The sequence below is a fragment of the Lates calcarifer genome, linkage group LG13 (assembly GCF_001640805.2).
Source record: "Lates calcarifer isolate ASB-BC8 linkage group LG13, TLL_Latcal_v3, whole genome shotgun sequence".
NCBI lineage: Eukaryota > Metazoa > Chordata > Actinopteri > Centropomidae > Lates > Lates calcarifer.
The window spans coordinates 21392478-21420038 of record NC_066845.1 but is presented as its reverse complement, the minus strand read 5'-3'; the positions used below and the strand labels follow the sequence as shown (position 1 = coordinate 21420038).

The 27561-nt window shown below is 39.7% G+C and overlaps 1 protein-coding gene across 2 annotated transcripts; it reads right to left on the bottom strand.

Moving 5' to 3' along the window:
- Positions 1–533: 533 nt before the first annotated feature.
- Positions 534–27548, bottom strand: npr3 (natriuretic peptide receptor 3). 2 transcript variants are annotated; one of them, XM_051075245.1, is made up of 9 exons: positions 27172–27404; positions 26474–27006; positions 13552–13674; positions 12218–12393; positions 8476–8611; positions 3693–3787; positions 3426–3543; positions 3211–3295; positions 534–2513 (listed from the first exon to the last, which is right to left on the bottom strand). In XM_051075245.1, exons 2-9 carry the CDS (start codon positions 26682–26684, stop codon positions 2402–2404), a joined length of 1056 nt encoding a protein of 351 aa, XP_050931202.1. In that variant the 5' UTR covers positions 26685–27006; positions 27172–27404; the 3' UTR covers positions 534–2401. The 2 variants fall into 2 exon arrangements, with proteins under 2 accessions (XP_050931202.1, XP_018525211.1); XM_018669695.2 differs by having other exon boundaries at positions 26474–27548.
- Positions 27549–27561: the final 13 nt, after the last annotated feature.

Sequence of the window (27561 nt, the reverse complement as noted above, 5' to 3'; positions counted from 1 at the left end):
CTTATTGTTATAGTATATAGTCTTATATAGAAAAATGTATTTTTCCAGAGCCTTTTTGTTTCCCAAGATCTTCCTAGAACTGTCTCCCCACCATCCACCATGTATTTAGATTTTTTGCTGCTGTACCTCTTTTCTCTTATTTCTTTAAAAAAAATGTGGAAAAGCACATTCAAAAGACTTAGTATGCATACTGACTGAGTATACCTACTTTTGTACTTTTCCAGAATGCACACAGTACACACTGAGAACCTCTACTGGATCATTGGAATTTCTCACCAGTTTCACCACAGGTATATGGGTGCTAATATTTTAGAAATAACACAGCTTTGAAGCCTGACAGAAAGCAGACAAAAAAAATAATGGCTTCTGTTGAATAAAAGTAACTCTAACCCTGATCAAAATATACATTCTAACAAAAACACGAAAGCTAACTCAGAATCAGGTGCCAAATTTGACACTACTTGTCATACACATCAGACAGCCCTTACACTAATATTATGTGACATGTAAGATTTGATGGAGAAATAATGATATGAAGAAAACAAATAGGATGAAGTTTAATAAAATCACTATAAATTCAGAGAGAAACATATTTTAAAATATTGATGTTATAAATAACATAAAATAACTTAAATACATTAAGGTCACTGTTAAGAACTATAACCTACCAGATACCAAAGGTCATTAGTAATATTATACAGAGTGTTAAATAAAGCAAGTGAATGTGGTGCTCCAGAATAAAACTGCTTTATAAATAGTACACGATAAATTTGAATATTTTCTCCAACACACAAACTGAACCAACAGGCTTGGGAGGTTATTTACCAAGTTCATTGTCTTTATTTTGTTTCTATAAAAACCTTGTCTTTAAATCCTGTGAGTAATGTGGCCCAATGGACGCAGACTTTTATAAAAATGTAAAGTTCACTAATGAAGAGTGAAATATTTTTTTCATGCAGTCTCTACTGTTTATGGAATGTATCTTTGTATCTGTTACCTGTCTGAATATCAGTTAATTATGATTTCTGTTCCGCTTTCTGATAAGGAATGTCTATCAAGGCTTTATAATTTGGGACATATGTATTTGATAAGAGGCAGCATGGTGGTGCAGTGGTTAGCACTGTTGCCTCACAGCAAGAAGGCTGGTGATTCTAAACTGCCCGTATGCCTATATATATATATATTGGCATGTGACTCTTAAGGATAAGGGGTATGGATAATGAATGAATGAGTGTATTTGGTAATGTTAAATAATTCAGTAATGAATGCATCAGTAATGAACCATTAAAACCAATAAAAACATTGTATATATTTTTAGCTAACACTATAAAGGAAAAACTATTTCTATATCATCATCTTTTTTGTTTTTTAACTACTATTTTTGCAGCTCTGGCCATTAGTTTGAACAGTTCTGATGACATTGTACTCACCACAGTAATTGGTAAGATCTCAAAATATAGTTCCTTTGCTAAAAAAGGTCCAGCAGGGCAAAGTTGAGCACTCTGAAGATCAGACAGGTCACATGATCACAACTGCACCAAAGGCCAGAGCTACAAAAAAACAACTCAAGTTGTAATAGTTTGCCTTTAGCTCATTTGGAGAGCAGTTAGCTGTTAGGCCAAAATAACCATAACCCAACCCATACTGTTCTTATAACTGATCTATAAAGCATTAGTGGAGAATTTATTAACCATTTAGAAAGCACACTTTGCAAAGTATGCTTTATCAGAAAGTAGTAAACATTTTTTAATGCAGGGAGCACCTGAATTTATAAAAGTAAATACTGTAAATGAACCAATCTAAAGGTGTAGAAAACATGTACTTTCGAGATGATATGTGACCCAGTATTTCTCTTTTTAGGAGCAATATGCACAGTTAAGAATAAGGTCATTTGTATGGAGGCTGCTGGATCTCAACAAGGTTATGGTGAAGTGAAAACATTACAATATCAGTAGCTTGATATCAGTAGCTTATAGCATATACATGAAGATATAGATCTAGCCTATATCCCTTTTTAGTCAGTTAACTTCAGCTGTATCAAGTTTTGCTTGCCATTATTGTTTACTACCCTTAAACATTAGGGCTCTATTTGTCAACCTGTACAGTACAGTAAAAGTACAACAGATCTCACCAACCCTACTAGTGCATGGTAACCACCATCTCAATACAAAAAACATAGAAGCCCCTCAAAGAGTATATGGCCAAAGCTTTCTATACACCAGTACAATCATATATCTTTGTATGTATGGAGGAACATCCAAATCAGTGGTGCATTGTGACTGTTACAACTGTCCTGAGTTACAATAAGTCAAAACATTGAAGGATATGAACACAAAATATCTCAGTCTTTGGTCACATTCAGATGTGTGATTCTCTGTGAAGGGACAGCCACTGCTGCTGACTATGCTGCTGAGAAGTTCGATCTGATGGAGTCCTCTCGTAACTGACGGTGCTTCCCAGTGTCGTCCTCTTCACTGTGTGTGCGACGCTCAATGGTAATCCTGTAGTTTTTTCTGTGGAAGAATAAATCACATTATGTCTGTGAAGACTTTCAGTGATACAGGTCAGAGTTATCCAAAAAGGACAGAGCTAAAGAAACCTCCCAGATGAGAAGTTAAATGTCTTCTACAACCAAGTCCACTTGTCCTTGATTGGACCTTTCTTGGATCTTGTTTTTCAAACTATTCTAGTAGTAGTTTCACCATCATTTGTTTCAGTTATCCTACTGTCTTACTCACTGAAACACTCAGTTACAGACGCAGTTGCTAGCAGAGTCTTAATATTTTTAGCAGGAAAAACATAATTTAAATTACTGTTCTAAAAGTCTAAAAGTTACATTTTGCAAAGTGACTCTCTTTTTCAGCTTCAACTTACAGTACATGTACTGTACTTACATAAAAAGCTGTATGCATATAGTTTTTTCTATGAAAAAAAAATTGTATTTAACAGACAGATGGACTGCAGTCTCACTGCATCCAAAGTTCTCAGCTATAAGGTTGGTGGTTAAAAAGTTATGAATAACAAAAGAATTGATAGTTAAAACAATGAACATCAAGTCAAATTAGTTTTAAGACTGTATACAGGAATAAAAGTCTTTTGAGTGGGAGGGCAGGTGGATGAGTTTAATTGACAGCTGGGGTGAGCCAGTCACCAGTACTTGAACACAACAATATTAGTATACATGAGAAGTTAAACATCACCTATAGTTACCTGAAAAAGTAGAATGCTATAAGCATTATAGTTCCCAGAACAGCTCCCACTATGACTCCAGTCAAAGCTGACACTCCTAGTCCACCTGTTTGGAACAGGTATTGGTTAAAACATGTAGCTACTTATCATAATGTATCATAGATATACATAGTGTAGATAAAACACAAATTCCAAGTCACATTTCACAGGTTTAGTGAACAGTAGTGTACATTTACATGATTTATCCGGCATTTCTGAGTGTACTTTATGTCTTCCTCTCAGAGTGAAATGGTCAGCGTTGAAGCCAGGCAGCAGCTGAAAAGTTCCATTTACACCAAAGTAGTTGGCCACCACCTGTAAGTTAATATACCATATTATTGTTCAGTGGAATTTTTGAAAGTACTATCTTCTGCCTGTTGGGTAAGATGTCAGCCCCATGGGGAGGGCCCACTAAAATGTTTTGGAAGCAAAAAAAAAAAAAAGGAATTTTTGCTTCTTCTTACCTCATAGGTCCCTGCCTCAACATTGGTCATGGCCATCAACGAGAAATCTCCATGTCTGTCGCCATTCCCATCCATGGACACCTGGCCAGCGATTCCTGTCCACCATTGTAAAAACAATAAGAGCATCACTTGGGTTCACTCCCAACAATACAGAGGAAAATAATTTCCAAGTAGTATAATATCCTTCCAGCATATGTAGTGTGTATGTGTGTGTATGCATGTGTGTGTGACAGTACAGTACAAAAGATGTAGGCATGAAAAGTAAAGCCAGAATGCTTTCAAAAATAGTTCCATGAGTAGTTTTTAATTTTTCAGTGATCTTCATAGAATAGAATAGAATATTCATATGTCATTATATTCAGGTACAATTCAATTTGTAATAGAATGCAGCAGTAATATAATAATAATAATAATAAACTTTATTTGAATAGCACCTTTCAAAACCCAAGTTACAGGGTGTGTCACACAATACCATACAATACATACAATAATTTAAAGGAGAGATAATAGAAAAAAAAAACAACAATATTAAAAACTGTGAAATGCTAATTTGTATTGGTGGGTTTTTAAAAGCTTTTTAAACTGAGGCACTGAATCTATTGTTCTGATAGTGAGGGGGAGTTTGTTCCACAGAGTTGGTTCTAGGACAGTAAAAGTATGCTCCACCTTTGTTTTAAGCCTAGCCTTCTGATCTGACGGGGCTAGGTGCAGAATTGGGGGTTCAGAGATGTACAGTGGAGCCAAATCGTGTACAGTGTTGAAAGTAATCAGAGGAATCTTGAATTTGATTCTATGGCAAATAGAATCATTATTTACCAGGTAAATAATGAGCTGCAGTAACCTAGGCGGGAGGAAAGGTATGAGGGTATGAGTGAGTAGTTCAGTTATGTTTTTGGGCAGCTTTAATTTGAACTTTGCAATATTTCTAATTTGTACATAGAAGGATTGGATAAGATGCTTGATGTGCTGGTTGAAGTTGAAGTGCTGATCAAACACAACCTCCAAGTATTTAGCTAAGGGCTTCATATTAGCTGCTAGTGGTCCTAGGTGTGGAGTGACAATGTTGGAAATATCATCCAGGTTAATAACCAGGACTGCAGTCTTATCTGTGTTCAGTTGTATGAAATTAGCAGCCATTGACTCTTCAATGGCAGCAAGGCAGCAGTGCAGGGTATCAACATTGTTTATCACAGTTTTCAGGGTTAAAAGAGACATATAACTGGGAGGTCACTGGTAGGACACAATGGTGAAGTGGCAAATAATACAAAGGGGAAACAGATACAGACTGAACAAAATAGGGCCAAGCACTGACCCTGTGGGACCCTGTACGACATCAGTGCAGTTGAGGAACTAAAGTTTCCAATGGTGACTTTCAATGCTTTGTTAGATAAATAAGAAGAAAACCATTCAAGGGCAGTTCCACCAAGTCGTATCAAAGGCTGCATTAAGGTCCAGCATAATGAGAATAGTGGTATGACTGGCGTCTGCACTCATTAGGATGTCATTTGCCACTCTGCAGTGGCAGTTTCTGTACTGTGGTTCTTTCTAAAGCCAGATTGGAATTTGCCAAATATATTATTTCCTTCTAGTATATCCAAAAGCTGTTTAGTGACTACATTTTCAACAATTTTGAATTGAAGCCAGAGGTAATTTGGATATAGCGCAGTAGTTATGGGGCAGTGTTGTGTCCAAATCAGGTTTCTTAAGGAGAGACTAGATACAGGCCTGCTTACAACTTGAAGGGGGAGGATATTGAGTTGAAAAGAAGTGAGATTGGTGTGGAACACAATGTCAGCCAAATCCTTAGGGGAAATATGGGTAAATGCATCTTGCAGTGTGGTGGGGGGTGAAAGAAAGGGTAAAAGTGGGTCAGCAGGAGTAACAGATTTTTGGATATTTTCTATCTTGTCAACAAAATGTAAAATGATTATCTGGACAGTCAATGTGGATATTAAAATCACCAACCAATAAAATGTGGTCATAACTAAGAAAAAACAGAAGAAATAAAATGTGAAAATTCAGATAGAAAATTGCTGTTTAGGAGGCTACGGTTGAGTGTTATAAATATGAATAATATAGATTAATTGTTGGGTGTGTAATTGTGTGTGTTTCAGAGGCTACTTTTGGGGACAAATTTCAGACTAAAGACCACTCATGCATTTGGGATGTGGGTGAAAGACGTATGGTTAACAAGAGAAAGTCCATGAACCATAAACACAGTGAAGAACCAAGGCCCAGGCTGTCCAGTTTGCTTGGCCAGTTTGTGAAGAATGATAGTGAAAAAGGCAGTGCTAAAACCCAGAAATAGCATCCTCATGTACATATTTGTTCTTTAAGAGAAAAATACTACCACTCCACTGGGAAGTGTAACTTCTTGGAATTTCTGCTGACTGCTTAGTTATAGTCAAGCCAGAGCCAAGTAAGCACATAAACCCCGTACAACTATGAAATGTGGAAGTTCTACTTAAGTGTTTTTATCAGTTAAATACACAACATGTATTAATTATTGACCTTTAAGGTGCTGGTAGACATATTTTGTTACCTTTTAAAAGAGTCAGGCTAGCTGGTTCCCCCTATTTCCAGTTTCTGTGCTTAAACAAGCTAAATGGAACAGTAAGAGTCACTTTTTGTCCAATTGCCAATTGCTTACCAAATGCAGTGATTAACTTACAAAAGGTGAGGAACTGACTTTTCTGAATTCTATAAAAATAGCAATATATCATCACCATATAAGCTAATGAGTGTCTCTACAGCTCCCACGGTTTAACCTTCAGTACCTGGATGTCCTCTGAATTTTAGGGCAAGAGAGAAGGAAATAGCATCCTTTTTAGCAGAAGGCGTGACAGAGATTTAATGACCACAAATTTCTACCTTTACAGCACTATTTTTGTAGCACGAGCATAGGCAGTGCTTCTAGAGTTTGTTATTTTCCAAACCCCATGGTGGGCTGTCAGGGCCAGCAAGGCCTTCTCTGCTGTCCTAAACACTGTCACAATCACTGAATTATATTTTTATATATGCTTTTTCATTAATACTGTATTGTTCCCAATAGTCTATTCTCTTGATCCCATTGCTTTTCTCTTGGTTGCACTGCTTCCAATACAGTCTTTTTATGTTAGAGCTTTTATCCAATAAGATTTCAGCTTTGTGTTGGCAAGTTAAAAGAAATCTGCCTTGAGGCCTTCAGAATCAACAGTGCAGGCCCCTGTAATTTAAAATGAATGGTGATGAAACTGTTGCCTCGCGGATCCTTTAACCAATCAGATTTCAAGTTGGTGACACTAGGGGCCATCCAGCAGGCCTACAATAATATTGGCATTTTCATGTCATATGATTGGATGGTCAGATAGCGTACTGGTCACAGCTAGCAAACTGCATCTATAGTGACTAGCTCAAACAACCAAAACAAAAAACATGTTTGTATAGATTTAATGGCTGTTTTTTAAATGCACAAAGGCTGAAGGAGGAGGAAGAGTTCAATGACTCTGTTGTAGAGGTTATCGCGTCTCAGTTCCAACAATAAGTCCTTTTCTAGGAAAATGCATTTTATGTCTTTGTCGTTTTATTAGTTAATATTGATGCTTCTGCTGGAGATGATGTGTGTGGAGCAGCTGTGGCTGCAGTGTTTGGAGACCTGTTGAATTGTCTTAATTGGGTTTTTTTTATTGCATTGCTTTAGTAATGGCATTTATTCTGGCTACATGACATGCCTATCTGTGATGCAAAGTTCTGTTATACTACATTTCTGCATATTGTTGATGGTTTCTACAGCTGTGACAGCATAATGACAGTGCTAAGTGGACACCAGTGAAATTGTGAAATGCACGGCCTGCCACTGTCCTAACCTTAACCAATTCACTATGATGGTTATTTCAGCTTTAACTGTTGCAATTATTGTACAAGAGGTTAGAATACACCCTCTGAGCAGTGTTTGCAGTGATTTGCTAGTGGAAAGTGACGACGTGGGCAGGGCAAAAACAAGACTCACAGTTCCTGGTGAGTAAAAGAATTAAGTTTTATGCTGAACTTGCAATGTTTCCTCAAGACTGGTAAGTAAAAAGCCGTTAATGCTAATGTTGGCTATGTAGTGATAGAAAAAAATTGCATATAGATCTTTTGATTGTTAAATCACCTCTTATACAAAAGCCTTTCTTCTTAGAAAGTTAATGATAGTAATAACAGCAAGAGTGTGAATGTAAAAATAATGAGGTTGTAGGTATATAATGTAGGTGTGTAGATTGGTTTTCGTGTGTGGTGTTAAGATGCAGACAACTCCTCTAGTCTTATTTAGCCATTCATTAGCAACAGGCTTTTTTAAGGCATGTAAAAACATAACAAATTACAAATGGGGTATTTTCTGATGTATTTTATGTTGTAGAATAAAACATGAAAATGTCCTGATCTTGTGTTAACTACAGACCTTATTTCTGCCATCTAACCAAAGAACCCATTCAAAACACACATTAACTTTGGGACAAGGGAAGCTGGAGTGCTAAACTGCTGAGTTACTTCCGGGCTTTAGGACTCATTCCTGCACCACTGTACAGCAGGTGCAGTTGGAGATGGCCACAATCTTAATGTTGTATCTGTAAGGCCAGAGTTATACACACATCTGCAAGTATGCAAAGCAATGTCTTCTTTGGAGTAACTCTACTAACTCTGCAATGCAGTGTATCATTTTCATTTTATTTTCATTTGAAATTACTTTACCAGAGCACACTAGTAACACTGAACATAGTGGTGTGGGAATCATCACTGATTTAGTGTGACAACTGTGTTTTACCTTCAAAAGTTCTGTTCCACATATTTGAGGTGATCGCTGTCCCATTCTTCTTACTGTATCCATTCTTCATGGCTTCATGTAAGGCCATGGCATACAGCAACATGGCATCATGGAATCCCTCAACAAACATGTTGACCTGAAATGGAACATGTAGTCATAAAGAGAAAATGACTGCACCAGCTGCCACCTTCTGAATGAAATTAAACTGGAATGACACTGGGACTTGTTGGGTCTCTGTAAATAATATTACAAAGAGTATGGTCTAAACCTGCTCTAGATGAAATGTGCTGTGAGATAACATGATATCATGATTTGGCACTATATAAAAAAAAATGACTCTTCTGCATGATGCACAACAGTAACAATGTTTTTGTAATAAAATGTACAGTGGCTTCAGAAAGTTTTCAGACCCCCTCACTTGTTGCAGACTCCATTGTGCTGTAAATTTAATTTCAAATGGATAATATTGCCATTTTGTCCATCAGTCTACACTCAATAATCCACAATGACAAAGTGAAAAAATGTTTTTGTAAAACTGAAATATCTCTTTTACAAAGGTATTCAAATTGTCCACCTGTGGCAAACTGAATTGGACACTGTTTAGAGAGGCTCACACCTGTGTACATAAGGTCCCATGATTTACTCTGCATGTCACAACAAAAACCAAGAAATTATGTCCAAGGAACTCTCTGACAAAGGTGACATGCAGGTTAATTGGTGAGTCTAAATAGGCAATAGGTGTGAATGTGAGTGTGAATTTGTTGTTTGTCTCTATATGTCAGCTCTGAGATAGACTTGTGGTCTGTCCAGGGTGTACCCCGCCTCTCACCCAATGTCAGCTGGGATTGACACCAGCTCGCCCGCGACCCTTAAAGGATAAATAGTACAGGAAATTGATGGATGGATGGATGGATGCATGGAGAAGGAGAAGAGTGAGCAAAGGAGACAGCCCAGTAAACTTCTGTTCATTCTCCTGCTCTTTGAGATCACCTAAACTGTGTTTTAATGCAGTCAAATTCACAACACAGTTGTTCTTATAGAGCTCAGGATTGTGACGTCAGCACAATGCATTATGGGTCCTTTGTTCACACAAGCCAGAGTCGTCTGGAGGTAGATGGAGATGGATTTTGCTTTTGAATTTGAAAGCTAAATCGTGGAGATTAAAACGTTGTCAGAATGGTGAGCTGTTGTGTATTACAATGCATGGCATGGTGTTTGGTTTTTCTGCTTTCTGACCTGGAAGCCGCACCAAGTAGCTCAGGTCTCAGAGTTAAGAGTCTTCTTCATCTTTTTAATATACATTTAATATACTGGACATGTGATTGATTAAAATTAACCTAATGCTAGCTGGCACTTATGCAGTCCTTGTCGCAGCGTATACGACTACATTACTGTTGAGTTTACTTTCTCTCTGTTTGGACAGAGAGTTAGTAAGATTTTCTCAGGGCTCATTTCTGTTTTTTTTTTCTCTCTTTGAACAGTGTTCTTTACTGTCTTTGTCGACAACCCAGAATGCAATGCGATTTTCTGTTCTCTATTACCATATTTTTTGTTTGTTTTCTCAGAAACATGAAATATGCAGAAGCATGAAATCCAGTCACTGCTCATAAATGCCATGATTATCAGCAGACTGCTGAGCTGCAGATAAAATCATTATTTAATGATCAAAATAAACAAAAATACAGATTAATGACAGCAGCTGTGCTATGAGATCGGCAAGAGAGACATTTAAAATAATAAATAATAATAAATGATTATAAAGTTAGAGGCAACAAAGGGTTGTCATCACAACATCTGTTCTTTAATCACTTAAGGTCAGAGGACAAAGGCCTCCAAAGGCTACCCCTCTTGTAAATACAGAAGTTGTTGAGGCCCTCCAAAACAAAACAGAGAGAGAAAATAAAGAAAAAGAAAAAAAAACTGTTCATGTGCTACAGTGGCACTACTCTTATGCTTGTATGGATTTTAATTACTTGTTTTTTCTATGGTTTGAACCTGCACAATGAATTGTTGAAATTTCAGAGGTGGTGTTGCCTCCTTTGCTCAGACCTGCAGATATGTATCCTCAGGGGGACACTAGTTCCTTTTCCACACTCTGTGATGGTGTCTCCTCCAACAGCACTCTATCACTTGTAACAGTGTTGTGTCTGATGTACACTTTTTAGCCATGCTAGCAGTGTAAGTCTGTCTGTCTGTTAGTTAGTTGACCACTTTGGCTGAAACATATACATGAAATATTTCAACAACTGTTGTGAGCATTGTCCTGAATTTTTGCACATTCATGATCCATAAGGGATCAAGCCTACTGACTTTGGTGATTCACTGACTTTTCATCTTCTACCATTATCAGGTCAAGAAATTCACTCATCAAATGAAACACCTCAACATCTTTCAGACGGATTGGAACAAATTTTGGCACAGACATTTATCATCACCAGAAGCTGAATCCTAATAATCCCTTCAGTTTTTCTCCCCCACTTGCCCCATTTGTGAATGGGGTGGACAAAGCTCAGTGTTCAAAGTAGTTCATCCCCACACGGCTGTAACCTACAGCCTCAATAATAAACAAATATAGAGAGATTCTCTGACAGCGACAGCTCAAAACTGAACATTATTATCTTTGTAAAGGTAACATTTATAGCTGAGCTGTTGTATTGGATTGCATTAGATTTCTCAGGTGTCCCTAAAAAAGTGGCCATTGAATGTATGCGCAAAGCGCCATAACAGTTTGGATTTACACAGTGTACACTGTGTCACCCCATGGTACAAATGAGGAATTTAGCATAAATACCTCCATCCATCCATTAGCTATACCACTTATCCTGAGCCAGTCCCAGCTGACATTGGGTGAGAGGCGGGGTACACCCTGGACAGATCAGCAGTCTATCACAGGGCTGACATATAGAGACAAACAACCATTCACACTCACATTCACAGCCACACCTATGAGCAATTTTGAGTTGCCCATTAACTTAACCTGCATGTCTTCGGACTGTGGGAAGCTGGAATACCCGGAACAAACCCAAATGTAAACTCCACACAGAAAGGCCCCAGCTGACCAATTCAAATCCAGAACACTAGGGGTAAAAGTAATAACCACTGCACCACCATAAAACCCTTCTCATAAAAAATGTAAATAATAACAAAATATAATTTCCTTTATTCTCTGTTTGATATTTGACCCCCTAGTGCCAAGAATACTGATTTATTTCCCCCTCCTCGTGCATGCATTTTTTAAAGAAATAGAAATTCCTTGTGAAATTTCTACAGTGTTTTTCTGTACATAGCAAACTGATAGGAGTGTTATTTTATATCATGGAGCTGTCATTTTTTATGTGTATATATTAGACTGTTACTAATAAAATATTTAGATAAATTACATTAATTAAGTATTAATAAAAAATGGGAGATTGCAATAGTTAGAGTGCAGACAATGTTTCTTTTTCCACACCGCCTCTGGTTTTAGCTGTCGCTGCCTGTTGCTTTCACTGGTGTTTTTAACAGCTGTTATTTTTAGGTTGGAACTTCAGGTCGTGAACATTAACTAAGATGACACACAAACAGTTTCTGATCACTGATTGAGTTTAGTTAGCTGTGAATAAAAAATGTTCAGCACTGAACCTAAGAAATTTGACAGGGACATACTGATATACTCCCAGTTTCTGATTTGCCAACAGAGTCCAATAACAGAGACAAAATTCATGAAATTCAATAAGATGTGTTTAAGGCTGGGAATACGTACACTTCCACAGTCTTTGCAGTCATGAAGGCCAGCTTTTTCAGTGGACTTCCTCATTTCCATGGAGAAGTTTTCAAACTCGGGCTTGACTGTCCTGAGGAGTGTCACCGTGTTCAGAGAAGCATAGGCCTGCTTCGCATCACTGTCATATTTATCTCCTCTCTTCCATGAGCCATTGCCTAGAAATTCATTAAAGAGGGACAGAGCAAGGTATATTCTCCAACCACTGACAAACATTATTGTTAAATCAAAATCAATTACACTGGGTCTGCAGAAAAACACAATATTTTGGGAAGAGAAAAGAAAAAAGATAAAACACAATATCAAAAATGAAAACATATTTTCCAAGCCCAGAGACAACTGTTTAAAAAAACAAAACCCCGAACAAAACTCTGGCCAGTTTCCCTTGGAATTATACTCGTTATGATTCTGTGGCACACAAATTACAGTCAGTGCCATGTTCATTGCTGTTGCAAATGTGAGGGCTGAGGAGGTCAGTGGGCACGTAGCATGTATACAGAACATATCAGCAGACAGTTGCCCATATCTAGTAGATGAAGAGCTACATGAAGATTTGTTTGTATTCAGAAGGTGACAAGTTAAAGGAAAAACAATTAATGCGCTGCAGTTTAATTCATCCATCCAATCCAGTTGCAGTTAATTAGTGTGGGACCCTTTTGAGTTATGGCCATGTGTTTTGTGCGGTCACAGGTCCAAAACTCATCAACTCATCTGTGAGTCCAAGAGTTTTTGCCAAATGTTAGCAATTCCCATCAGGCATTCTTGAGGCCAAAAACCTGTTTTAAGGTCAGAGTAACTTTGACCTTTGACCACCAAATTCTAATCAGTTCATCCACGAGTCCAAGTGAATGTTTGTAACAGATAATTAAAGTGTAATGAAGGACTTCCTGATATACCATGTTAACAAGAACCAAAGCTCACCAGGACCTGGACCTTTGACCTTTGACTGGGAAAATCTAATCAGTTCATCTTTGAGTCCAAGTTTGTGCCAAATATGAAGAAATTCCCTCAGGCAATTACTGAAATCAGACAACCCAGAAATATAATGCCTCCAGCCATGGCTGTCACCAACACAGAGGAATAAAAACCTGAACCCAGTATCATTATATAAACACCCTCAAATTAAAGCTAAAACATTTCAAACTCATCTGATCACATTCTCACACTGTCACTGATACATATTGATGGACTGCACTGTGGATGCATAGAAGCTTATTCATCCACTGAAACTGCAAAAATGTTTGGTCATTCAGTTGGATTTTCATCATAACTTCAGTTTGAAAACAAACGTGAAAGTGATGTGACATGAACTTTACCATAAGACGAGACATTGAAGAGTTCGACATTAAAGAACACGTAGCTGCCGTTGGTGAACCGTCGTCTGTGTGCAGCCAGCATGATCTCACGGATTTTGTCCGCTCCCATGCACATGATCACCACTGCAGAGAAATAACAGACATATGCACTTATAGTCATTACAGTCAGCAGTTTGGAGCACAGATCTCAGCAAAGACAATGTCTGTATATATCAACACCTGTTTGATGCCATCGTGCTAACATGTGACTGAGTTATTTTCCTCCCCTTTAACTCCTGGCTGTTGTCTTTCTGGCTTTGTCCTGCTGAATGTCCACGTCTATTACAGATCATATCCTGATATTTCACAGTGGTTAAACAGAACCCACCTGACCCTGTGAACTTAATCATATCTCGATGGGCCTTTGACTTTATGATAAACCTTTTATTTTTCCTTCACTTGCCTCAATTGATTAACATTTGCCTCCACAAGAATGAAAATAAATCACAATTTGCAAAATGTTAGTGCTGAGACAACAATACCCAAACACATTCATATTCATAAACATTCCATATGTCAACACCTTTAACACAGCATACTATCCATCCATCCATCCATTATCTGTACTGCTTATCTGTTAAGGGTTGCAGGGGGGGCTGGAGTCTATCCCAGCTGACACTGGGCGAGAGGCGGAGTATACCTTGTACGGATCGTCAGTCCATCGCAGGGCCAATAAATATAGACAAACAATTTAGAGTCACCAGTTAACCTGCATGTCTTTGGACTGTGGGAGAAAGCTGGAGTACTCAGAGAACTCACACAGGCACAGGCAGAACATGCACAGCATACTAAAACATTTAAATAAAACTCACAAAAATACAAAATATTTAATGTATTTCATTTAAATAGCATCATTTGCTGAGGCATGAATGAGGGGGGATTTCATTGTCTTTAAATGCAGAGGTCAACTTGCAATGATGTACTGACAGCTTTGAAATCAAGTTTTCTTAACAGATATTTTCATCCAGGACATTAATGTATGCACATACAGCAGTTCAGATTTCCTACCAGCAATCTCAGTTCAGCTAAATTCACATTTCTGGACCTGCCTACAATGATGATTCATACAATGAATCAGTTAAAATTCAATCAGGTGCCATAAATTTAAACAATCAAATTTACATTTAAATTAATTGAATAAAAAATGAATGTGGTTTGCTGTGTTGCAGATTGAATTCACCATTTTTTTTAAAAATAGTTTGTGACTTCATTTAGTCAGTGTTGGTTTTACCTGCTCAAATTAGGAAAGAATCACCAGTATTTTCTGAATATTTTAGTAATAACAGTTTCTTATTTCCACACACACCACACAGACATTTAACCAACAATGTGACTCTGTCACATGATGGGATATCACTAACACAGAGGTGTAATGATTCTGAAATCGAGACTGAAACTGTGATACAATCCCTCACCCCCATCTCCAACACCCCAACCAGCTCTTATGATCTAATTGCAGTCAGGGTGAGCTGTGTATTCTGGAAATATTAAACACTGCATATATTTTATTGTCTTCCAAATGTGTGTGCCATGTGACTATTTTGGTCCTATCGTGATTGAGAATGCTAGTTTAACAAGTCAGCAACAGACGTCTGACACTGACTGTGGACTTGGAGAATCTTTGCACACCTGGTAAACACAGATTCAGGACTCGAGGCAACACTTGCTGCGTTCTCTGTCTTTTTAAATGAAGACAGTGGGAGAGAGTTGGATGGAACAGATGGTCCTGGTGGAGTTATCAGGGCAGGGACATGTTTTTAATACGTGTCCAACATGCCTGTTGATCATCATTAATCTGAACCAACAGGTTTGGTGTGCACATAAGCACAGAGGTCTCTGTGACTAATGTGCAACAGTCTGGTGCTGGTTTTGCACAGAGTGGATCTGTGGTGTGTGATCCTGGCTTTCCAGTGCACATCACTCTGATTGGTGCCTGCAGATTGAACAGATACACAGAACCTTCAGAGAGCTGCAGGTAAAGTTAATCAGCTGAAGGACTTAGCATACTGAACTATAGCATACTGCTTCTTCTTTTTTTCAAGAATTACACCTCAGTCTTTATTCTGTCTCACTGGCATATTCAACACCAGAATCTGATTAAGACTGTGTATTTTCTGTGTAATCATGTCAGCTGGTTGCAGAGTGCAACAGATGAGCAAAATCAAATCAAAAAGATAAATGAGCAATCTTAGAGACACCTCTATGTGTGAGAGTGCTTTCATCAAATAAAATGAACAAAATATCACACAACAGTGATGTGGTTTGCATGCTGTGCTGCTCCAAGGCAAAAGGCAGACAGAGCGAAAGGCAGTTTTGTACCTGGGTTGGACAGACAACAGCACATCCTCCTCTGAAACTAACACAGGTGAGAAAAGAACCTGGCACAGTGTCAACATTCATCTCACACCTGTCTAAGAGAACAGAAACAGAGATGGAATCGGTGCAGTCTGTAAAACAACTCCTGATTCATCTTCACCATAAAGATCTGAGGCTGCTGGTGCTGCTCTTACACAGCGACTCAGAGCTGCACTTTGCACCAAAGCAGAACCTACAATGTCAGAGACCAACTGATCAAGACTCGCAGGTGACAGCTAACTATTATGGAGACAAATCTACCAAATAAAATGAAATAAACTAAGATAAAGGAATGAAATGAAAACTGGTCATTATCCACAGCTCAGTGGAGAACTGAGCTACGAAGAGAATCAATGTGTGTAATTCCCACACAGTTCATTTCATTTTGACCTCCTGCTCCTCTCATTCATGGGTTTTGCAGAAACTAGTGAAGTGAGTCAGAAAGGAGGAGAAACAGTTACAACACTAATGAGCTCCAGTTTGAGTTTTCCCTTTGTTTATCCATGTGCTTCCAACAAGGTCTCAGGCAGAGTGAGCAGTACACTGATACACAGCTGACTGTGTTAGAACTGTAGTAACGAAGCTGTTCTCATTTGGAGCTCTACAGGTTATAAACTACACTTTCATTTAAAGTCATGTAGTGAGCAGTGTTTGACATAAAATAGGAGAAATATCTTGTCTGTGAAATTTACATTCACTGGGCTGATATAACATTTTCCTTTGCTGTCGCAGTGATTGGAAATAAATAAACCAACAAACAAGGATTGCAGTTGAAAACACAGTGAGCCCCGCATCCCTGTTAATAAGGAAGATTCAGAGTCTGCTGGAACATTCCTCACAACTCTGTCACTTAAACACACCTCCTGAAATATCCCTTGAGTCAGTGGGACAAACTTCACCTCAGTCCTGCCAGCACTATAGCACCCTTTAATTACACTGAGCTCTACACACACTACTGGCCCTGTGTATGCTCTGCAAGCCATTCCACGGGGCAGCGCTCGCAGCCAGCAACATTTTAAAACTTCTGGATTTTCCTTTTTGCTAGGGCACTGATGCTAGTTACAAATTAACTCAGGAATGGGGCAGCACATGGAGCACTTACTGAGTGCCCACAGTGTATTTCAAGTCCCCTATGTTGGCCATAAACTTGAAAAGCTGGAGCTCATGCAAATAGGGGGCTGTTGTGTAAATTTGTAATGCCATTACTCCAAAAACAAGGATTTGAGTTGTTGGATCCGTCTGTCACAGAGGTGAACAGGAGATAGCAGAGAGTAGATGAAACCAAACCTTGACATACACAAACACAGCTGATTACTAAACTGACTGATGATGTCCCAATCTGTTGTTATCAGCAGTATTGTCCTTGGTAACATATCACTGTCTCAGCCCTTTCAGACTCAGCCTTAAGACATTTGTGGTCATACAGTAAGAGCCAGTCATTGCCTTACAACTATGCAGGAGCCCAAGGGGAGTTCTCTCCAAACACAAAGACTTCATACAGACTCTGGATGGGAGTGCATGTCTCAGGAGGATTAACATCAGAAATGGACCAATCGTGAGAGAGGTGCTTCATTTTCCCTCCCAAGTGGTTCTTACATATTGTGTGGTTAAAGGTACAAAAATCTGAAGCAGACTGATGAGGGGATTTTGACAGAAGCACGAGGTGCTGATAAAGTGCGAGTGAAGAATCAGCTGAAAATGTTGATTCTGTTTCTAAAATGTGAAGGAACACGCCTCAAAATGTATCATTTCAAATGTATGATCTCACTCATATATTATAATATTATACATTATAAAACAATGATGGAGGGTGTAGGTTGTTGTCATTAGTAGACTACTTCCTGAATAAATCTGACCACCCCAGTGTCTCATCATATTCCAGAAAGAGCAGTTCATTCCAAACCAAGTGCTTGAACTTGACACTGTGGTCACAGTTTATAAGGTACAATATAATACAATATAATTCACCACTGAACAAGATTTGTTAGAGGCTGAACTCTCAGCTGTGAAACAGGTGTAATGACAGTGAGTGTCCATCCTGTTCTTCTGTATTTAAAACACCACATGTATTATTGCTTGTACAGAGACAGATAGAGGTGGCTGCGGCTGGGGCTTCCCACAGTGACACACACAGAAATGACATGTCTATACAACTAAACTACAACAGCAGGTACATTCTGTAGGAAATATACTCACTGGCTGGCTCATGTTCAGAAGCAGCGTATCATTTGAATGAATTCAGTGCTAAATGTATTAATGGCAGCAGAGTGAGTGTACATAGTGTGCAACAGTTTAGGCAAGAAAAGTTCTCTGGTTCAGGTTCAGGGAAAGGTCACAGTTCTGGTTCAGTTTAAGTAAGCAGGTTGTGTCTGAACTATGTCTGTATTAAACCAGACCAGGATCTGTCCCTGAACCTGAACCGGGAGTACTGAGAGTCTAAACAGAACTAGGAAACTGTTTGACAAAGCTGGAGCCACTACAGGAAGAGTCGGTACAGGAAGAGTTGGTACAGGTGGAGTCAGTACAGGTGGAGTCAGTATGGTGGAGTCAGTACAGGTGGAGTCAGTACAGGTGGAGTCAGTACAGGTGGAGACTGAGCTGAGAGATCAGATTATGGAGGAAAACAAACATGTTGTCTATGAAGATTTATTGTTGTGTGGTGTTCAATATCAGTGTATTTGGGACTTGTCATTATGTGAATAGAAATATGATCTGGTGGCTGTTACATTCATACAAACCACTGACAACTGCTTTTTGATACTGAATTCTAAACTTTTTAAAAACATAATGATGCAGAGGAGCACTTGCAGCATGTGGCCATGGTTTAGTTGTTAGTGATTTTGTTGCATTAATAAAGGTAACCTCACTCATTACATGTGAAATGCAGTTAGCTCTGACCTCTACAGGTAAAAACACCATTTACACAGGTGTCCACAAAAAGTTCATTTCTCTGTAACAAATAGTGGTCTCCTGTCCCACCACTGTCCAGTTTAACTAGAAGCGATTTTGCTCTGATCACGTCATGTTGTTGATTTCAGCCACACGTCCACCTCTAATGCAGTTATAAATGTACAGCCTCAGGCACTGCTGTTTCCAGACCTGTTGGACAGAAGCTGATAGTGTTAGCTAACCTTTCAGTGGAAGATACAGAGAGGAACAGATGGTGCTGAGAGTGTTTACTGCTGTAAAGAAACAACAACACTTGAGCTTTTAATAAGAATTCTGCTGGATTACAGCTGGACTCTGGCCTGTCTTCTCTAGTTGGCTCCAACAGACAGACTGTGCAGAGAGGAAGAAGTGAGCTGCAGATGGTCAGTGTCAGGAGTCAGAATTCACTGTTACAGTAAAAGCTTGACATGATCAGGATGATCAGAAGATCGATGCCACTGTCATATTTATTCTTTAAATATGAAGCAGCCACTTAGTTTAGCCTGGTGCAAAGACTGGGAACCAGAGGAAACGGACCAGCATCTCTAAATCTAATTAACACACTGTATCCTGTTAGCTGGATATAAGAACAATTGACCATTTTACAGGAGCAGTCATGTGCAAGAACAGTGGCTATATGACGTGAACTTTCTGTGTGTGTCTGTTAGTAAATAATCTGACAAGCAAAGTGAAAACTCTCTGTCCATGAGTGAGATCATCTTAGATTTCGACTGAAAATCCAGTCAGACTTGTCTGATGATGCTGCTGATCTAGTGCTGACTATACAAGGCTCTTTGACTTCAGGTAAATGTAACTTTACAGAGGCCATTTAACCTTTGACCTTTATTTTATGTGCTAAGAAAGTATTTGAGGGTGGTAATATTGAGTCTGCACTGACAGCAGACTACACGAACTGGAGAATGCAGCTGTGTGTTTGGCTGAACATGAACAATCAGAGAGCCACAGAGACCATGCTTGCTTATAGCTCATAGATTCAAAACCCTGGTGGAAGTTTTCATCCATTCCTGAAGGCTCATCCAGAGAAATATATCATGGAAGGAGCAGGTTCTCAGTGAGATTATCAGTCAAATAAAAAGTACTTTTAGATAAGTGTTGATTGCACTGCAGCTGTTACACACACACACACACACAGCAGTTGTGAGACGTCACCTGACATGTTTCTGACAGTGATTTTGCAGCCAACACGTCTGGTGCTGGCCAACAGACAGCAGACATTAAACTGATGAAGCCTACGGTTCAGTGGGTACCGTGCACCACACACACACACACACATTCAGTTCACTGTTAACTGCTGCTTTGACCAAAGAATTTTTTTATTGCGTGCACACACCTTTTCCTCCAAATCCACGTCCCACAGGCAGACAGTAACAGCAGGGTTAGAGTCTGATGGCCACACGATAGATACTTTACTAGTGACTCAGGCGTCACTGGGAAAGACAGAGGACCATCTGAAGCCATGACTTTCTACCTGAAGATGGAAAAACTAGAGAACAACATACCAGAGGTCATTTTGTTAATGAAACAAAAAAGAAAAGATCCTGACAAGATGAAACTGACATCATTAAACAATAACTGTGACTAAATCTCCAAACAGTGTTATTACCAAAAACACTGTGACTAAAATGGAATTTAAAATCAAATCTCCATATTTTTGTTGGTGGAAAAAGATAAGATGTAATTGCATGGACTGTTTTCTCAAAACAAACACACAATCCAAATGTCCTTCCTGGAATTGGCAGCATTGTTCATTTCTCTTCCTGTGTGCAGCAGCACAACCATGAGAACACTGGTCTGTGCATCTCTGCTCTTAAAAGTAATAATAACTATGATAAACACAATGAGGTGAGGATACATTTATAAGAAGTATTATATGATGACTGCACTGACAACAGCAAGAACCTGAAAGACTCTCATCTGGATAACACAGCGTAACGGACTGGCAGAGACAAAAGACCAGTGAGAGACTGAAAAGGTGGAGGTATTGTCCTTGTAGCATCCATAGCAGGTACTCTTATTATAAACATCATGTCAGTATGTAATATTAATTAAATAAAAGAACACAGACTTTTTTTCAGATCATTAGTTTCAGTTCCTCAATTTCCTGACAGAAATCTGAAGAGACAGCCCAGCTCCACCACACTGAAAAACAAAAGTGTCTGACTGAAAACTTTCTCCTCACACATTCAAAGCAGCAACTGAATGTTAAATCTGTTATTATATCTCAGCAGGATATGTGTTATGTTATTTAGCATGACTACATTAAAGGGACCAGAGCAGATACTGCTACCTCCCAGAACAGACACTCCTTTGCATGACTGGACTGTCAGAGTAGATCTAGCCACAGTAGTCTTTGAGCCACAAAGCCACTTGATCACAAAACTGACCCCCCGAGAGCAACACTGCAGAGGTGTAAGAGATCAAAGGTGATGGTGCTACATCAGGAGACCAAATGAACACTGGACTGCAACTACTCACAGCATTGCCTGGGAAAGGGGTCAAAGGTCATCAGACACCTGGAGAAATATCAAGGAATCCTGTCACTTCAGGATGGACACAGAAACACAACAGGCCAGAACCCACAAGAACACACTACAGTAAGTATACAGGGACCTGGTATTCTGGTTCAGGGCTGTGCAGCAGCACAAAATACAAAAGGACTGGGTGGAGTGGAAAATAAATCAGAGGGTGTTGTGATTAATAAACACACTCTCAGCCAATCACATCACTAATGTCACAGCTCTGAAACAGCTGATCCAATCACAGTGACGCATGACAACTACAGCCCAAATTAAATTGACTTCTCCAGGAGATTATATTGTTGTCTGGACACAGGACACACACACACACACACCACAAGGCAGGTGGTGTGGATTATATTAATTAGTACAGGCACAATAGAGATGCATAGTGAAAATTGTTGTTTGATTGCAGTTTTAATTTTAGTGTAGTTTGTGTTGTAAATTTTCACATCGTGTTGCAAAGCTCTGCACTGAAACTGATTTCCAGAATAAAACATAAGATGCCACTTGCTGAAGAGAAAGTTCAAAAGAGGGATGCACAGAGACGTCTCCTGCAGAAATGGGCAGCCTGCTTTCATTTGCATGAGATGTGATCAAGGTAAGCACAGTGGACAGCTGTGCATAAATGGTCTGTACTTATATAGCGCTTTTCTAGTTCGACCACTCAAAGCGCTTCACACTACAGATCACATTCACCCCATTCACACAGCACTTGTTCTATATATATAAGTGCTTTCTAACACATACACACACATTCACACACCCGGAGGCAATTTTGGGGTTCAGTATCTTGCCCAAGGATACGTCGGCACGCGGACTGGAGGAGCCGGGAATCGAACCACCGACCTTCTGATTGGTGGGCGACTGCTCTACCTCCAGTCTGCTGGAGCAGCAGCCTGAGAGTGAAGACGTATTTATCTATCTCTTAATCAATCACCATTATTCCAGTCTAGGTGTAATGTAATGTGTATGTTTTTTTCATTCAATAATGTTAACTAAAATATATTAATAATAACTCTGTTTCTAACTGTTTCATGATAAGACACATCATGTGCAGCATGTTTAAAATGGAGCAGTAACTCAAAGCCACAGTGAAAGCACAGATAATGTGTTTGATAAGAAGATTAAACAACCTACTGTCAACAGTGATCCAATAACTAATCTCTGTTGTCCTCTTTCAGCTCTCAAAACTTAAGGAACTTAGAAATTAGTCGTGACAACTGTGAAGTTATCATATGAATTTGAGAAACATTTTTCTATTTTAAGAAAGTTGCATCATTATTGTATAGGAATAATAATATATTAACTATTCCAAACAAATGGCAATATGTACAGATGCCAAAACAGGAAAAGCTCTGGCTTATTGAAGTCAGGAGCGATATGATTGTTACATTTGACAACTTCTTGTCTTGTCCCCTCTTGATCCCTCTGTGGGTCACTTTCAATGCATCAGGAGGGCAGCGTGGGAAAAAAGAATATCTCTACCTCCATGCATGCTTTCCACCATGGTTGTGAATGAACTGGATGTGATATAGAAAGGTTGACTGACTGTGTTTTCAGCACATGTACATGTTTGATATAATGGCATTAGCTACTGATGTGATATAGATACAGAGTCCTGTGACAAACAGAACATACATGTTTGTGTGTATGGAAACTTCTGCTCCATGTTGACGTGACTGCGTCACATCATCTCTGCATCTCTGTCAGCTGCACACTCATGCTGCTGGAGAGCTCACTGAAGTTCACTGAATTCAATGTAATGTTCATGAAACCAGTTTGAGATTATCCGGCTGGAAGTAGCCATTAGAAGCCACAACAACCAGAGAGGGCAGACAAATACATGATAAAACAAAAACACAGTGCAGACATGCAGATTCTAGATGTTTCTGGGGGCATGCTGGTTCTCTCCTTTACACAGATGTTGATTTGGCTTATCCCACCTGTGCGTGCCAGTTACTTTACTGAACTGCTGGGACTCACACACGTGTGTCCATACCACCAACAGTGCTGCTGTGACAATACTACTGGCAGCCCTCTCTTTCTGCATGAAGTGTGTCTTGGATAATGGCCATCAATAATAATAATCATCCATCATTGATGATGGTCTGATAAGTTAAGCGTTGTAACCAAAAAGAAGTCAAGTGATTTTTGTTTAATCTCAGTTGAAATGGTTAGAAAAATGTTTAGATTGTTCTATGTCTGTGACATATTCAGATAAAAGGGTGTCAGTTTTATGTTAATGTCAATAAGACTGTGGTTGCAGTGGTTTTAAGAAAAATAAATGTACAGTGATATATACCATTAATGTCTGTGCTTCAGATTATATCATGATAGGAATTTGAGGCCATACCATCGAGCCCTAGCACAGACACTACAGCAGAAACTTGTAAGAGTGTAATAATTCAGAAAGATGGACCAGACCGGTGACACATCCCCCCAGCCCCAACCTCAACCCACTGCAGGTTTATCTTCTTAAGCTCAAATGATGTTACTAATGTAACAAAAGTCTGGTTGCTATTTTGTTTTCTTCCAACTTTGTGTGTCACATGAGTATTTCAGTCCAATCATGATCAAGTGGTCACACCTGTGGTAAAAGTCAGGCTAGTTTAATAGTATACCTGAGATTCCAGGCCACCTGGTCACATTCAAGTCAACAGTGTGGGAACACTGAGGTCTGAACTATCAGGAGATAGCTATGCAGCTTGGCCATGAAAACAAGACTGTGCTGCTGAAGGACACTACCAGTGTTTACAGGATCACTTTGGCACTAGCAATACGCTCATGAACATGAGCACAATATTCCGAAGACGGACGTGTGACAAATAACAATCCACACAGTGTTTTCTGATGTATATATTGATAATGTTTCTGTGTTCTTAGAGACCCAGGTGTCTGGTCTTGAATCTAACCAAAGTTTACAGTATCTGTAGAACGGGAACAGGAAACATGACAGTAATGGTATGATTGATGGCAGCCTGCTGCACAGTCACATCTGTTCTGAGGGCCAGGCTGCTGAAGGCTGTGTGCATCATTAGTGTGGAAAAAGCTCAGAAATGCAACAGCATGGTCAAATGTGAAATCCTTCATTTAAATGTACCAAACGTGGAGCTGGGGAATGGAAGCACTGACTTAAAAGAAAATCATGTTATATTTACTTGGCTTTATGAAACATACCTACACATGTGAATCATGTGCCTCAGTATAAGAAGCCTGTCCCTTCTCAGCCCTCCAAGCTGTACAATCTTTTCAAACCTTTCAGTTAAGCACCTGACATGCCAGGAATACTAATTTCCTGCCATCAGGTGCTCCTTGTAGCTCTTCAGCATTTAACATGTATAATATATGCTAATTTATACATCAGCCACTCCTGTGATATGAGGTGATGTAACCACGAACTGTCATGACCAGAGGATTGCAGTCAATAAGCTGCTCATCACTGCTGAGGGGCCAGCCAGCGAACAGCCTCAGCATACATCTCTTTTCATTTGATTTGACTTTAAAACAGGATTAAAATGCTACCAAGCTTTAACACAGCAAATATGTGCACATTTACATTTAACTACACCAGTACAGCAGGCTCGTTTTTACACCTTTGCCTCACGTAGACAAAGAAAACAGCCCTGCTGCTGCTGTCTGATGTTGGACAAAAGTGAAATATTAAAAATCAGTTTTACGTTCATGGCAAAAAGCAATTCTGTTCTTGATTTTTCCCCCAAATGCCAATGTGTTCTGAGGGTCATGAGGATACTTTATACCTTTTATATGACAGGGATTCTTATTGGAAAGCCCACAGGACATTTTAAACAGGCTTATTTTCTATCCAAGAACAATTTATTTTAATTGACAAATGTAGTTAGTCCTCCTGAGAGACTGTCCTGAAAATGGTGCATAGCAAGACAATGATGGTGTTTGAGGTATTACATGACTGTTGGAGGCTACAGAGGAAACACTGCACCCTATTTTACACACATGCTTGCTCCACCAAGTCCTGGTCCTCTGAACAATTTCAAGCAACTAACCCATGTGGCTCATGACTGAAGTCTGTAAACATAACCTGGTGTTCTGTGCCAATAGCACGCAGGATGTTATGTAAGTCTGTCTTGGTGATGAAGGGTGGGGGGAGGATGGATAGAAACATAAATGTCCATCACCAGTTTTCTCCTCGGTGTCAGCTCCTGCTGCACTAGGAAAGGATGAGGTGACTTTACTTTTTATTCAGGCACAGTCAGGCTGCAGTCAATCACTGTTTTCAATTACTTTTTAATTATTAATTCCGTCTAAGGCCATGACAAATAACACCATTGTCCTAAGTGGCATTTTCACACATCCACAGGTTTATTTTGAATAAGTTTTACCTCAGTTATTTGATTAATTGATGGAAAATTAATCAGAAACCATTCTGATGAGGAAACCATTTCTGTCAAACATTTCCTAGTTCCCTCTTCTTTGACAGCAGATGATCTACACAGGCAGAGTGCAACACGTGTCTGCAACTGAACGTACAATGCAGCAGAAAATACAGAAATACAGTTTCCAATGATACATCAATGAGCAGCAAGTATTCACTGCTCCCTCTGGCAAGCAAATTCACCTGGAGGTCAGTAATAACCTCAATACAACTTCTGGAACTAACTAGAATAACTGTCTCCAAACTACATGACTCAGGAAACCTTCAAGAACTGATCAGGAATAACTACATCTCTTTAAGTTCTATTACTGAGTATTGATTGTAGACAACAAGAGATCTGAAGACATTAACTTGTGATGGACTTTTCGAACATTTTCTGGACCAAACACTGAGAAAATGATCGGCAGATTAACTGGTGATAAAAATAATCCTTAGTTGCGCTCTGAATTGAGATCATTAGCCTTTAGCTGATAATAAAGTAGGTTAATTTACTGTGGGTTAACTGGTCCATATTTTCAGTTCCAGTGGCAGATCAGTGGACATGTGATGCCAAACACTGAAACCGATATGAAGCTGATTTCTTAAAGGACTACTTCAGTAGAGTATATATGAAGCATCTGGTGGAGGTAGGGGGTTAAAACTGCATTACCTTCAGTGTCATAGATGTTCTGGAGGATGTCGTCAGTGTCAAAGTGATCCTCCTGGTTGACAGCGTATATTTTAATGTTGAAGTTGGTCATCAGGTGATAGACTCCCTCCAGAGTGAAGTAACAGTCCCGCGCCTCCTTGTCGTCCTCGTAGAGCAGCAGCGCGCTCTTCCAGCTGAAGTGCTCGAACATCGCGGTGAAGATCTCTGCCATCTTCTCGTAGGACGGGGCGATGCGGGTCAGGTGGGAGTACTCGGTGTCCTTGTTGCTGAAGCCTGTGGCCAGGGCACCTGCTGAGATCACCGGGATGTTCCAGTGGGACGCCAGCCTCACCACCACCGCCGCCTCGTACTCGCACACCGGACCCAGGATCAGATCCGGCTTCTGCTCACACGACCTGTCCACTAACACAAACAGGGCATCGTTGACGCTGACACAGTCGGAGTTCTCAAACTGGATGTTGAAGTGGAAGCCGGAGAACTGTCCTCCGTTCGCCTTCAGCCTCTGCTGCGCGTAAAGAATCGCTGGTGCGACTCTGGCATGTGAGAAAAGGTAGGAGTTATTCTGAGGCAAAAACACCAAAACCTTGATGTCCTCGGTGATGGTGTCTGTCCGGACTGGGCTCAGAGTCATCAGAAAGTACACACACAGTGACATGAAATATGGCATGATGCTACTTTCCAGGTCCTGCTTCAGATACCTGAGAACCAGTGTTGGACAGATGTTCTTCAAGTGTTTCTTTCTCCAAGTTGGCTCCACTTGGCAGCGCTCAGACAGCTGCACACACACAGAGAGAGAAAAAGAAAGAGAGCCCGTCGCCGTCTCTAACTGCTTTAATGGTAAAGAACTGGATTTGTCTTTGACAGAAGCGGCTCTGGTTGAATGTGCGTGTTTTACTCTGCACTCAGAGTTCCTCTGAAGGCTCCTGAACCTGCTCTAAATATTCTCAGCTCCAGTTCCTGCCAGGCTCGGGATCCTTCCAGCTCCGCCAGCAGCCACACACACGCTGGCTCCGGCCTGGAGTTTTGAAGCATCTTCTCAGGATTATTCCTGCGTCATCGGAGCGCTGCCCACCTCCCTCTTAAAGCTA

Excerpts from the sequence above, each read along its gene's own strand:
- npr3 (XM_018669695.2), bottom strand. The coding sequence starts at position 27,140 with ATGCCATATTTCATGTCACTGTGTGTGTACTTTCTGATGACTCTGAGC. Across the intron at positions 3,788-8,475 it reads GTGGAACAGAACTTTTGAAG|GAATCGCTGGCCAGGTGTCC; the intron begins GTAAAACACAGT and ends AATGGTGGACAG. Across the intron at positions 3,296-3,425 it reads AGAAATGCCGGATAAATCAT|GTGGACTAGGAGTGTCAGCT; the intron begins GTAAATGTACAC and ends TGTTCCAAACAG.